The sequence below is a fragment of the Felis catus genome, chromosome X, assembly GCF_018350175.1.
Source record: "Felis catus isolate Fca126 chromosome X, F.catus_Fca126_mat1.0, whole genome shotgun sequence".
NCBI classification, from domain to species: Eukaryota; Metazoa; Chordata; class Mammalia; order Carnivora; family Felidae; genus Felis; species Felis catus.
In genome coordinates this window covers 15991013-16005570 of record NC_058386.1, presented here as the reverse complement: position 1 = coordinate 16005570, position 14558 = coordinate 15991013, and the positions used below count along the sequence as shown (strand labels likewise).

Genomic DNA, 14558 nt, shown 5'->3' with positions numbered 1-14558 from the left:
AGTTTTCATAGGTGATCAGGTCCTATGATAGCCAGCTAAACTTTTTAGATTTTCAACTCATCCATTCAACTTTTGCTTGATGACATTGTTGAAATGTTGTTTTCACTTAAGGTATCATTAGAGTTCTTTGTTAGGGTGAAGGTAAAACATATGCAAAAACATCTGTAGCATGGTGATATCGAAAGGCTGCCCTTCCTCCCTCCCCATGATGTATACACTGTGCCCTGCAAGAAAACCTGCTGTGCCCTTGCCTTTCTACCAAGGAATTTCATTCTTTCTGCTGTGACCTGTGAACCTGGTCAGGTCACTTGCACTCGGCACGACTTTACTGAGGTGTGTGGAGTGCAGGGTGGCGGCTGCAGACCCAGGATCTGCTTTCCGGGACTCGGGACTCGGTCGGGCTTTGGCTGGGAGCAGTAGTGCCCCACGATCCTAGAAGAGTGAGTCTCGGTTTATTAGCTCCCAGACCCTGGGAAGTCGTTTAATCCCTTTAGGTATCTATTTGTTTCCTCGTATGAAGCATGGGAATAGCAACAACAGCAAGTGTACCTCTTTGCTAGCGTACTTGCGAGGATGCATGAGATCACGAGTATAGGGCAGATCAGAGTCGTGTTTGATGCATATTCATCGGTCAACAAATGCTAACTATGAACATTAAGTATTGAGCTACTCTGAGAGACTGGAAAAGTACAGAGGTATGGTGTTTGTCGGTTGGGTGCTGGGGGCAGGGGGAGCTGAGATGGAGGTAGGAGTGTAGGAGGTTTATTTGTGGAGGGGAGATAACACCCTTGGGAGATGAAGGTGTGGGGAGAGGGGCAGGGGGAGCCTCAGGCTGCGGTCCCAGCCAGCCTGACAAGGAGCTTGTGAACACACACTGCCGGGCAGAGGTCTGCCCAGTGTGGGCCGGCCTCACCCCCCTCCTCCCCCGTTCCTGGCAGTGCCTGGAGAGGGCTGTCCAGGAGGAATGCCACCCAGGCGGGAACACAAGCTAGGGCAGAGCCTGAAGCCACCGGTTCTGTCCTGAAGGGACAGGTGGGCAGCACACCTCCAAGGCTGCCCAGGAGACATTTTGTTTCCCTTTAGTTTCTTAGCTCACAAGGGGATTTGAAATTCTGTATTCCCTCCCGCTCCCCCCGCCCTGTCCGCCCCCAGCTCAGGGGCAAATCTCACCATCTGTCTGCCACCGAGGAGGATTAGACAAGAGATCTTGAGGGGAGTTCAGGGAGAGTGAAGGTAAAAATGTGAATGTCTCCAGCGTGTGGTAATAACAGGCATGAACACAAAAGCCACACACACATACACGTTTAGCTATTTGTGGAATGAGGTGCTTGAGGTCAGCCCATTTTAGCTCTTTGCTGCCTGTTTTTCTTGTCACGAGGGAAAGAGCATTTCATTTGTTGTCATACTTCCTCTGGGACCACCAGGTCTTTTTCAAGAAAACCAACGAAGTCCGTACCCTGTGTCTGGGAGTCTGGGTGGAAAACAGTGGGCTTGCCTCATTTGTAAGCGGAGGGGCTGTCCACGGCTGTCCACGGCTGTCCATGGCTGTCCACGGCCTGCCCTGGCTTTCTTGAGGCTGGTGGTCCCAGCTGGAGGCCTCGAATGAGGGGCCACGGGAACTGGGCTCTCCTCGAAGGCCTGGGGCAGCCATGGCTGGGGGGGGGGGGCGCTCGGGCCCTGCTCACTTCCGGGGCCGTGTGGGGACCCCCCCGGCTGCGCTGTCCTCTCACACGGAACCTTTCTCTTCTGAGGAAGCAGCACAGCTCCTCGGCAGGGATGTCATTTTCCTGGCTGTAAAACGAGGCCATGGTCGAGATGGGAGATATAGCTCGTAGCAGTAGAGCAGGCCCAGCTGAAAACCAAAAAGGGACTGTTTTTGCACATTGTGGGAGAAAAAATAGATTAAAATTGCCTTTGAAATATTTACTATAGATGCATATTTTAGTCACGATTATAATAAACCACAATTGGCATTGACTTAAGTGTTAAAACGCGAATATCTTCTTAGGAAGGCTGTGTGTGTTTCGACAGTATCTCGTCGTCTGCAATGTGACGGCAGATACCCAAGCCTTTGGTCACACGGGGCTTGCTTTCTGACCACATACGGCTCACGGTAAAGAAACGACATCCAAATCAATAGGTTGGCAGATTATGGGCAAAAGGTACATGATAACTGTTTAAACCCACAAGTGTTATCGAGTTAAAACTGCTAAGACTGTAGTCACACCGTAATAGTGGGGCCTTCAGGGCCGCAGACAGAAAAGGAATCAGGTTTACTGCTGTATTCTGTAACTGCTGTGTAACAGCTTGCCTTATATTCATAGTTCAGTCTTTAACTGTTTCTCTCAGCTGCAAAATCATGAGTGTGTGCACAACCTTTTTCTCTTCAAATCTTGAAACCGCAATAATTGCCAACCTATTAAAAAATATATCTGCATTATGAACGTAGTTTCAGCTGTTCTGTGTTAAATGAGTAATTATGACTTTGGGCTCTGGTGGCACATGATACGAACTTGGGTACACATTTGAATATGGAGCATGTCAGGTTTGTGTGGTTTCACGTATTGAGAAATCGCTTCTTTGTGCTTATTGATATATATTTTTCTCACGGACCACTCTGTTATTTGGTTCAAAATATCACATGACAGATGATGTCTCGGTACATATAATCCATGTAATTATAGTGAGAGCTTCTCCTGTCATTGGTGGTTAAAAAATCCACACACCTTACTTCTTTTTTAGCCTCTGATATTTTTTATTCAATTTTGCTCTTCCTTTTATTTAAAAACTTGAGTTTGAATGGTTTCCATTAACAGATATTTTAAGATGACAGTCAGGTCTAAGGTGCTGCCAACTTGAAGCTGAACGCAGTCCCCGGCCCTCCAGCTGGATATGAGCTCTAATTTCAGGCCTGGTGCAGTGCAGGGAGGTAGCTGATTTATAAACAGCCCTTGAAACAACATAGCAGCAGTTGACAAGTGGCGGTTCTGAGGCGGGGGAAGTGTGCTATTTAGCTGTCTGACTGGTCACCCCGATTGCACTTCCACCTGGGGTTGCGTCTCCCAGAGCCACACGTGATAATTAAAGCTACAGGTTCATCATTGGTGGGGCCATCCCATTTCATTCCCATTACAAACTTAGGCTTGTCTTCATTTGTTGTAACGAAAGCCAAATGCAGATCCATCCCCTTTACTAAAAACTGTATTCTTTCTTCCTTTTAATTGAAATGTACATGTGAATATTAGAGCATACAGATAATCCAAAGTCACTCTCTTTGCTAATGAAACTCACTGTAGGGCCAGTGTTGGCCTGGGGCATGCATCTGTCATTCTCAGACCACGTGCTCACGCAAGTTCCTCTCAGCCCTGTAACCCATCGCTGTGTCTGTGGTGATGGCAGATACCAGTAAGTTATCCAGGTCTGCCCATTTTTTTTTTCCCCCAGAGGGGTTAGAATGGTCTTAAGTCCAGAGAAGGAACATGTTAAATATTCATCTGGTTTAATTGAATTTAATGTACCATCCGTAAGATTAATCTGAAGTTTTGGAGTCATTAATGGTTCATTTGTTTTGTAGCATGGAATTTATTTGCCATTATTTAAGATAGTGAATTATTTAAGTAAAAAGGTGCTGCCGAATGACCTGTGGTCTGCCGGTGCGTGCATCAATGACCTCACACTTCCATGAATGTTAATAATAACGGTTGGATATCAGTTTAAAGGACAGTGAATCGATTAACGTGTAATATTGTCATATACTTGGATTTATAAACCCGCACAAACAAATTGTTCTCTTTGAGGACATTAATTCTTCTACTTGAGTTTCTTCTTTCACTGTTTCAACACTGAAAATCCGTGGTGTACTGGGGTGATTTATTATTTTTTTTTTCCAGAACAGTTTTGGAAGTGTTGCCACAAACACTGTGTGTGTTTTTTTTTTAATTCAGGTGATCTCTGTAATTATTGAACAAGAATCAAGTGCTGTGTACGCATCTCAGTCTATTTATATTATAGAACCATTTTCCACCATGGCCACCCACATGTTGATTTTGTATTTTGAAATGTTACTGAACTAGTAAAATATAGAAGAGCATGAAAATATAAACATCTCCTACCCGCCACCTATTTTATCAAATGTTCCCGTTTTGTCATACTTCTGATGCTTTGAAAAAAATCAATAAATGGACTTCTAGTTTCAGCTCAGAGATGTAGAGAGCTGCAGAGATGTGTCTCCCACGCTTACGAGGAAAAATCTGGACAGATTGGAAATTGACAAGAGAACTGTCTGCAGAGCAAATAGCCATTTAAAAATCTGGAGAGAGGGGCGCCTGGGTGGCGCAGTCGGTTAAGCGTCCGACTTCAGCCAGGTCACGATCTCCCGGTCCGGGAGTTCGAGCCCCGCGTCGGGCTCTGGGCTGATGGCTCAGAGCCTGGAGCCTGTTTCCGATTCTGTGTCTCCCTCTCTCTCTGCCCCTCCCCCGTTCATGCTCTGTCTCTCTCTGTCCCAAAAATAAATAAACGTCGAAAAAAAATTTAAAAAAAAATAAAAAAATAAAAAAATAAATAAAAATCTGGAGAGAAGAAGCACTTTCCGAGACCTGAGGCCTGAGCATTTACTTCCCAGAGGCAGAAGCCACCAGACACTACGGAAGTAGGTAGAAAGATCAAGCTAAAAATTTGACAAACTGCTGGAGGTTGAGTGCAGACTAGCTTGAGAGTGTGAAGCTCCTGGGGGCAGTAGAGGAGTGGGAAGGTGGCCTATTGTTTTGCAGGCTTTTCCTTCAGGAATCCCACCTTGCTCTCGCAGGGAAGACTGGGGACAAACTAAAGAAAACTCAGGGAGCGGGTTGCAGGTGCTGGCTCGGGACCACTGAGAGACCCACTCAGACTTTTCTCCTTTAAGGAACAAAAGGCTTAGTCCGCAGGGGAAGGGTGGGGTGTGAGAGCACCAGTGAAATACCATTGCAGCTGGGGGAAAGGAATTCCATCCAGGCCAGCCCCCCACCTCACCTCAAAAAAGTCTTAATCTTCAGGGAGAAGGGCCACAAGGCTGTAGACTGAGAACGCTGGGGGATGCCCACTGCAGCTGTGGGAAGGGAGAGGGGGAGCTCTATTCTTGGAGGAGAGGCAGAAGCGCTTGTGAAGGCTAACACCAGACACAGGTCCGCAGTGTACTCCAAAGATGGGGGCTTAGAATATTCGCAACCCCTCCACCCCACTCCCACAGCACACTAACAAGCCTCCGGGAATAACAACAGTGGATTGTAGCAGGGAGAACTGCAGGAGACAGGCTCTTTCTGGGCAGCAGCACAAAGGGAAGCCCCAGAGCCAAGAGGGGGGACAAAAAAGATCACTAGAGGAATTTGAAGTTTCTCATGTCTGTAGGAACCACCGACCTCAACATGGCCCAACTTCTAGCTAGCTTAACATAAATCCCCACACTGAGGTCTCATTTGCCTCAGTGTCCACTGCCCTATACAAAATGTCTGGCTTTTGGTCCCAAATCACAAGACATGCCAAAAGGCAAGAAAAAGCATTCTGAAGAGACAAAACAGTCATCAGAACCTAACACAGATACGACACAGCTGCTGAACTATCAAACTATATACCCATACATTACCTGCCTCAGTCCACTGAGTGTCCTTTATGTGCCATGGGCCATTTTAGGAATGGACTTAACAAGGTCTGTACTCTTAGAGAGTATACATTCTAACAGAGGAGAGAGAGCATAACTGCAGACAAGCAAAAAAAAAAATTACAGAGAGTGAAATATGCAACAAAGAAATATAGGAGGGGAAAAGGATAGAGTGACTGACTGGTGGAGCGTGTAGGCTGTTTCACCTAGAGTCATCAGAAAAGGCCTCTTGGGGGAGGTGAAATTGCAGCTCACGCCTGAATGATTAGAAAGCTCCTGCCATTACTAGGTGCCATTTAAGTAGAGAACAGCAAGTGCAAAGGCCCTGAGGCATGGACAGGCTTGGAGCCCCTCAGTATATTAGCGCTCTGGAAGGTAACAGTGTTATGGGAATGTTGCTGGTGAGAGCAACCCCTGCAGCTGTGTCACTGTCAGGGCTAACCTAGGGAGGAATTAGTGGGTGGGTTCTCTCCTGTTCACATTCTTCTTCTCTTTAAACACATACAGAAATTACTCTTCTTTCCCCTCATTTTGGGGGCAAGGAGAGTCTATAATAACCTTTCTTGTAACCACTTCAGGACCTGGCACAGAGTGAAAAGGAACATGAATTTGCTGTTGTGAGTCAAGGCCTCGTTATTTATCCAGTAAAAGTGTATTATTTACTCCTCTTTGCAGTTGTAGAGAATGTGCATTAACTCCACTAATCCTTACCCCCATCCCCCACCCCAGGGAGTGATTATTCCTATGTCACAGATGGAAAAACTGAGGCCCAGAGATGAAGACTGCAGATCTGTTAAAGGTCAACCTTGGCGTTGGAACGCCAGTAGCCTGTGTGTGATGGACCGGAAAGATGTGTAAGACCTGAAAGGATGGGTGTTCTTCAAAAATAGAGACAGTGATGAAGGTAGACTGGATACAGTTGCTTCATTCTTATGCTAAGTCAGTTGATGTTAAAGCATTGGCTGGTGAAACTGCGTAGGGAAATGGATTCAATAAATACGTGGCGAACCATCTATATCATTTGGTCATTTGTTATGAGCGCTTCAAAACAGATGAAAATGGGCAGATAGTTAAACCTCCCAATTCCCTCTGCTGTCTACTACATATGTAACTATATAATAATAATAATAATAATAATAATAATAATAATACCATGAAGGCAATATTGTCTGGCACTCGTCTACTGAGAACATTCTGGAAATCAACATTTGTGATCTCAGTAACCGTTACATAACTGGTATCAGTCTACTGTTATGTACAAAGACGGCAACTCTCACCTGCTAAAATGCTTTTTGTTTTTTTCTATAATAATGCTTATTGTTTGAGAATAAATAAGTCATAATAAAACTAAACCTTAACAAGTACATGATTGGAGAGAGAGAACTTCGCGCTGGATGAAGAGGGTGACGATATCGTTTGGTTTCTGGTTTTTGCCATTAGAGGAAAGGAAAGAACTTTCCCACGAGCACCTCTCTTGACACATGAAAAGGTTGCTGGGGTTCAGTAATGAAACAGTCGTTAAAGGAAATGTAATCAGGGTGGAGTTTTCTCTGACCAGTTGTAATAACTGAGCACCCACTGTGTGCATAGTTCTATTATCTGTACCATTCATGTGGTATGACATGCTGGATGAGAAAAACAGCAAACTTTTGTACAGCACTTCCCATGGACCAGAGACGTTAAGTAACTGTTAGCCCAGAGGAGCACAGCTAATCAGTGCCAGACCTGGATTTGAGCCTATGGGGCCATTTAACTCCAGAGTTCAAGTGCTCTTTCACTCCTGATTATACTAGGGTGCAGGATATCTGGGTGGCCTTGGCTACATTAAAACAGCAACAACAAAGCAAACCGTGATTAGCATGAGGGGTACCCATATCTATCAGGTTCTGAGAACTTGCTGGGAATCTTCGCTGAGCTGGGTGTTAGGCTCTGTGAGATTTTTTTTTTTTTTGATTTGCAGCCACAGAGATTTTTTTTTTTTTAACATGCAGCCACGTTCAATTGGAACCACCACTTCCTGTGAATGCCTTATGATGTTACTTGAAGAAGGGAAATAAGCATATAAATTTTTAAAAAGTTTCTTGAAGTATATTGATTTTTAAGACTGGATGCAATTAGTAGTTCTCATTAGTTCCAAGAATTATTTATCCTGGAATGCTTTGGTTCCATGTAAAGCACTTTAATATCGGAGACTGCAGGTTCTGCTGCTTTGATAGTCCGCGAGTCGAATGTGGCCGGTAGCTTTAAGCATGCGCAGTAATGCAAGTGTCGATGCTGCCAGCACAAATGGAAAAATGCATTGCTTTAATTGAAAAAACAGGCCATGTCTAGTCTTTGACTCTCTTTACATTTAATCTGACTACTCATAGTTTCTGGGAGGGTGGGGAGGGAGCGAGCGGGATTTGGCCCTGTTGTTCATCAGGAAGATACTGAAAAATGTTGGAATGTGAATTCTGACGCTGACCTCCCACTGCTTCTTCTCCCTCTTGTGAAGGTGAAACAAAACACAACCTAGGAGATTCTGAAGCCCAGGCTCCTCAAACTTTAACATTGCCCAGGAGTCCCAGGCTGAGGGCGGGGTGTATGTGGGCAGATCTTGTTAAAATGCAGATTCGGATTCAGGGGGTCTGGGCTGGGGGCTGGCGGGTGTAGGGAGACTGAGATTGTGGTCTAACAAGCTCCCGGGGGACGGTACTTTTAGGATGTAGCCAGCCCTTTTCGCCTCAGCCCTCCGTGTCAAGTCTGTGCTGCTAATCTGAATCACCTGAGGGAGTTTGGACAACATAGATTCCCAGCCCACCCCAAATGGAATGAATGGGAGTCCCCAGGGCTGATGTTACGAAGATATGGCGGGGGGGGGGGGGTGGTTAGCTAATGAAGTGGTTTGATAATAAATCTGTCAGCTTTGTCTTTTTTTGGCCGGGGCGAGGGGGAGGGTAATGACAGCTTTGAAAACTTTACTGTAGGAGTCAGATTGACAAACTCTGTGACATCCTAAGAGCTTCCGGTTTGACCTAAACTACAGGAGAAATCTTGACAGCCATTCCCCTTGGAAGGGAATTGCCCAGTTCTTTATGATTGTGTCCAGACTGGCTGAAATCAGAGAGTGCGGAGAAGAGAGAAGGCTTAATGGTTAGTTTGCTGACCTGCTCAGCATTAGATAATGTCTGTGGAGGTTCCCAGAGTGCGTCCAGGGGAGCTAGGGCCCAAATATGGAAAAGAGGAGCCGTGATTATGAGGTAGGAGTTGAAATTACCATCGCGACGATTTAAAGTGTTATTTCAGCACTTTCCTCTGCTCCTGGGTTTGGGGTTTCATTGCTCGTGGTGTTGGGAGAGCCGGGCCGGACAAGCTAGGGAGAGGGCTGGGTGATGTCTTTGTTGTAATGAAGCACCAATTCCACAGTGGAGTTCTGTGGGTCACCCCTTTCCGGTATGACTTTTTCTTTTTTTTTGATAACTGAAACACTCCAGCAACTGAATTTAAAAAAAAAATTTTTTTTAACATTCATTTTTGAGAGTGAGAGAGAGAGACAGAGCGTGAGCGGAGGAGGGGCAGAGAGAGAGGGAGACACAGAATCTGAAGCAGGCTCCAGGCTCCGAGCTGTCAGCACAGGGCCCGACGCGGGGTTTGAACTCACGGACTGCGAGATCATGACCTGAGCTGAAGTCGGACGCTTAACCGACTGAGCCACCCAGGCGCCCCCAGCAACTGGATTTTTAACATTTCTTAAATCTTAGTAATCTTTTCCCCTGAGATCATGTAGGAAGATAAGACACAGGTGGAGATGATCATCCAGTGTCCTCAGTCTATTGTGTCCCTTTTTAAAAGTCCCTTTCTTCAAAACCAAGTGTTTCCCATTCTTGTTGCATTTGTAATATTCATTACGCCAGCTCCTTACCTTGTCTAAGGGTTAAAAAAATAATAAGGGAAACGCCATGATGAGAAAAAAAAAAGTTGAGCGTGGGAGAACTAGAGACAGATTCCAAGGGACCTGGCTCTCACCCACACCTGGCTTCCTACGGTGACTTCAGGCCTGGCAAGGGACACAGGCACCCACACCGTGTAAATGGAACCCTGAAAGAAACCCCATAGCACTGACCACACTGAGCGCTTTGCTTTTGTCTGCTCAAACCCTCTCTATTGCAAAAGGCAAGGCTCTAGGGCATAGCCTGGTGGGCGAGACAGACCCAGAAGCACTTTTCTAACCCTCTCTGGTGTGCACTTAGTATGCCAAAGGAGACCAAAGGGAGGGGAAGCTTAGAGGCTGGGGCAGGGGAGGAAGGAAGGGATAGATCAGGTGAAGAGGATGGTGAGAATGACTGAGGATGTATGAACCGAGGCCTGCAGGGGAAGCGGTTTGATAAATATCTGGAAGAAAGCCTTGCCAGTGAGTAAAATGGGAAGTAGAGGCGGGGGTTGGGGTGGAGTGAAGTTGGGACGTGAGAGGCACTGTGCACCTCTGTAAGGAATTTGGACCCCAGAGGTGATCAGGAAGCATCAAAGGAGCCATTTTAAGCAGAGGCATGTTGCCGTCAGATGTGGATGGAGGCAGAGTTTAACAGGTGACTTCTGAACGAGCATCTGCTCCCATGTAGCTTATTTCAAAAATAGCTTCATTGAGATCTAACTTGCATACTGTTCAGTTCATCCACTTGTGCCTCGTTCAGTGGCTTTCAGCATATTTAGGGTTGTGTAATTATCACCATGATCTAATTTTTGAACATGTCCTTCCCGCCCCAAAGAGACCTTGTGCCCCTGTGCTGTTACTCCCCACTTCCAAGCCCAGCCCTTGGCAGTCAACCACTCTTCTTTGTAATTTCTCCTTTTTCTTTAGCGTTGAAGGGAATGTCTTCTGTAAGTGTATTATTAACTTCAAGGGGTCTCTTTGCCAGATTACAGACTCTTGCTCTTGGCTTCCTAGGTATTGCTCAGCCTGTTCCTATCAGCAGTGATGTATGTTATCTCACATAATTTTCAGGCTACAGGTCGGATGGACCCCAAGGGTAGTGTGTTCACCTGCTCAGGGGGACATCGGAGACCTGTGTTCTTCCTGTCGCTCCTCCATGGGTCGTGCTGCCAGAAGCTTCACCCAAGGGCTGGTTTCTTCGTGGTTGTCAGGCAGACGTAGGATGGCATCCACTGGCTGTGGGGCCCTCTGCTTCCTTGTTCAGGGCGGGCATGTAGGAGGAGTCCTTTCCTGCAGTCTGATTGGGTGAACTTAGCTCCTGTTGCCCACCCGGAACCAATCATTGGCTTAGAGTTAATTAGTCTGCCCTCTGGAGCCGGGGAGTGGGCTTGATGGGGGATGGGTGGGTACCTGTGGCCAATAGTTGGCTCTGCGGGGGGGGGGGGGGGGGGGGGGAGGAGGAAGGGAGCCGCCTCAGCTGGTTAGTACCGTGTTTGAAGCTGCCCCTAGCTTTATGTCTGTGAAAAGCGTCCTCAATTCAGATCTCACCACTTGGGGAGGTCGTGCAGATTTGGTCAGGTGGTGCACTGGAGTTGACCTTTGGACAGTGTCATAGTGTGGGCGATAGTGGAAATGGTGGTAACATTAACTTATGTGGGAAATAAATGATTTAAGCCTCATTAGAAAAACCTGTTTGCTTTAGGATAGAAATGTTTGAATACATGACTAGTAGTAAATAGTAGGGAAATCATTCTTATCTGGTTATTAGGTTAGCCCCTTGGAATCTCTCCTTGGGGGAAAAAATGAAATCTTGTCCTGAATGTGTCAGTATTTGAGTTACTCTGTGAACTTGAAATTAACAAAAATTGACTTTGTTTCAAGTATAATTCACGCTTCACTAAGCACAGTAGACATTCTGCCAGTTACTTGCACTTTATTAAATTTTGCTTTAGATGTAATAAAAAAAATTCAAGGTAGGCCTCTGCTTTGCAAGTAACTTATTTGATTATGAGCTGTATTTTCAAGTCTGTTTTGGAGTGAGGTTTGCCCTCATGTAAGTAATGAGCGTTTGCTGGCGCAGCTCTTTAATGGTGAGAACGGATGTTGAAGAAAGCAAACACCATATGCCCTTTGTTTCCCGTGCATGTCCCCTCCTGGAGGCTGGGTGGAGTGTTTCAGCTGTCTCGAATAATCTCCATTTTGCTGTTACTGCAGACTTTGCGGCTCTCCCACTCTCTTCTCTCCGATGTTACAACTTCTTCCTCTTCCTCCTCCTCAGTCATAAAGGTTCCACGCTCTGAAGCGCCAGAGATTGGGTTAATTTTGAAAAATGAGTTTCCCTTGATTTGTGACAGAAATTAGTGCAGAGAATTAAAAAAAAAAAAAAAACCACCACCCAGCGTGAATGTGTAGTGGGAGGGGCAGGCGGGTTGGGTACGGGACAGGATGCTTAGAATAATTCTGCTGCCAAGTGAATCAGAGAGACTCGCAGTTCTCGGCGAGCACGGAGCATACTCCTGCCCAGAGTTCAGACGCAGTCAGCCCGAAATCACCACTTGATGCTCCACAGAATGGAGCTTTCTGCAGCCAAAGCCCCGGGTGCTGCAGACGCGTCTGAGACTGTAAGTAGGACGTACATCTGGTTTGATTGCTATTATGCCTGCATCTTTTGGAGCCTGGTGCCCCGCTACTTCTTAGGCCGGGAGGGAGGCATGATGGGGAATTTGGTCCCAGCTCAGTCCTTCCAGAGAGATGGTGAGCAACACTGTTTTCCCGCTCAGATCTGGGTCACAGTTATCTTGTTTGTGGCAGAAGGGAATGTCTTTCTTGGGGCGCTCCTGTGACAGAAGTGGCTTTTGGCTGATCCCCTTTAGTAGTGTCATCTACAAAGATTTTGGACAGCCCTGTCCTCTGGTGTGAGGGCTCTTCCCTTCTCCCGACTGTGATCGAAGAGTTTTGTCCAGGGGACACCCCAGCCAGCCAAGCCTCCCCGCACCCCTGCCCCGCAGACATCCCTTTCATCAGGTAAGTTTCCCTATCAAGGGCGGGGAGCAGGTAACGTTTCTGAGGCAGCTGGCAGGTTTGCAAGCCTGGGATAAAGCCAGGTGTGGAATGCAGCTTCCCTGCGGTGGGAAGGAGAGGAGTGAGATCGAAGGCCGGACGGAAAGTCAGCTTGAGATCTGTTCAGAGCACAGTTTGTTGCTAGATGCCAGTCGAGGTGGCAGGCAAAGCTCAGATCCTCCCTCTGCTAACTGGAGCTTTGGGCTGCCAGCAGATACTCTTCCCATCTGTAAAGCGCTATCACCGCATTTCACGGCGTCGCGGGGTGGTTGGAAGTAATGGATGTGAAAGTAGCCAGCGCTTGGTGGGCACTTGCTAAGTGGTGTGTTTTTGCCCTTCGTACCCCTTCTCCTTCCTTTGTGGGATATTGTACCATCCGTGCGAGCAGTGTGCTGGGCTGTGGGGCGTGCCACCCGTGTTGCTCTCCTGGCTTCTTTCGGGGGCAGCCTTCGTGGCCTCCCACATTCTCTTGCTTGGTGTCATAAATTTGATCTTGGCGTCAGCCTTGCTCAAGACCAGAGCCCTAGAGGTTGCCCTTTTAGCCTGGTCCAGGGGACCCCCTAGAACAAGGAGGTCTCGGGGAGAAGGTGTGAGTGGGTCATGCTGTGTCTCAGAGATCCATTTGAGTTCAGGATCATGGGGACGGGGGACCCAAGTCAGGAGGCTGTGGGAGGCCGTGTGATGAATCCTGGGGGAACAGTGATAATTCAGAAGAGCCATTTCCCGTTCAGCTTTGAGTTTCCAAGTTATGAATACCTATATTCAGCTGGTACAAGGGAGAAGAAACAGAAAACTCAAATCTCGAAGAAAGCTGCTTAGCAGTTCGTCTGATTTCTGATTCAGGAGTAGGCGTAGGACACTGTCATGGTGACACTCCATCTGGTTATTTCAGTGAACCTGTTCATGGATTTAGGCAAGCTGCGAGCACATCAGTCCGTTCCCAATTGCCTTCCACCCTTATGTGTGTGTGTTGGGGACTTTTCTTTTTGTTTTTTGTTTAAAGTTTCTTTATTTCTGAGAGAGAGAGAGAGCATGAGCGGGGGAGGAGCAGATAGAGGGGGACACAGAATCCAAAGTAGGCTCCAGGCTCCGAGCTGTCGGCACAGAGCCCGACATGGGGCTCGAACTCATAAACTGCGAGATCATGACCTCAGCCGAAGTTGGACACTTAACCGACTGAGCCACCCAGGTGCCCCTGTTTTGGGGACTTTCTAGAGCCTGTCTTGTTAAATTAGCTTTACCATGTGCTTTATATTTGCTAACTGTGAGTTAATTGCTAATAAGAGTGTTTTCTTGTCAGTCGCAAGTTCTCCCACCCCTTTCTGTACTTGAATTCCTTGTATTTCGTCTCCTATTTAGGCTAAAATTGTTCGCCTCTAGCTGGCAAGCCTCCTCAACAACTGTCCACGAGCTCTAAGGCAGGGCTAACTTTTATCAGTGTTTTTGGAGACATTGTATCATCTGTACACTTTGTTTCATGGGCGAAGATAAAAGAGTACTTCTTATCTTAACCAGCATCAAAATCCTGTATCACAGTGTTCCAGCCTTCAGTAGCTCTCTGTGGGTCTTCATTGAAATCCACTTTCTTCCCCATGCCCGGCTGTGCCTTGTGTAGCCTGGCACACGCCTCCCTCTCCAGCTTCATTGCCATCACCCTCACACTTGGCCACTACCTTCCACCACACCAGTGCCCTGGCTGCCCCAGCCCCCGCCGGGGCCTCTCCTGCCACCGGGCCCAGGCTTGCTCATCTTTAAGATGTTACTTGGAGAAGGCCCTGTGCCATCTTACCTTTTGAAAATTTTTTTAATGTTTATTTATTTTTGAGAGACAGAGACAGGAGTGGGAGAGGGCAGAGAGAGAGGGAGACACAGAATCCAAAGCAGGCTCCAGGCTCTGAGCTGTCAGCACAGAGCCTGACGTGGGGCTCGACTCACAGACTGTGAGATCATGACCTG

The 14558-nt window shown here is 47.0% G+C and overlaps 1 protein-coding gene across 9 annotated transcripts in view; it reads left to right on the top strand.

Annotated features, from left to right (window-relative positions):
• SH3KBP1 (SH3 domain containing kinase binding protein 1) overlaps positions 1-14558 on the top strand; it is a 334393-nt gene that overhangs the window by 74568 nt on the left and 245267 nt on the right. The window contains exon 1 of one of the 9 annotated variants that reach the window (XM_019823636.3): positions 11989-12163. The exons of the other annotated variants lie outside the window; for them this stretch is intronic. Within the exon in view, the coding sequence (XP_019679195.2) occupies positions 12101-12163 (63 nt within the window). The 5' untranslated portion in view covers positions 11989-12100. Of the gene's footprint in view, positions 1-11988; positions 12164-14558 lie in introns of those variants that run through there. 9 annotated transcript variants of the gene reach the window in all.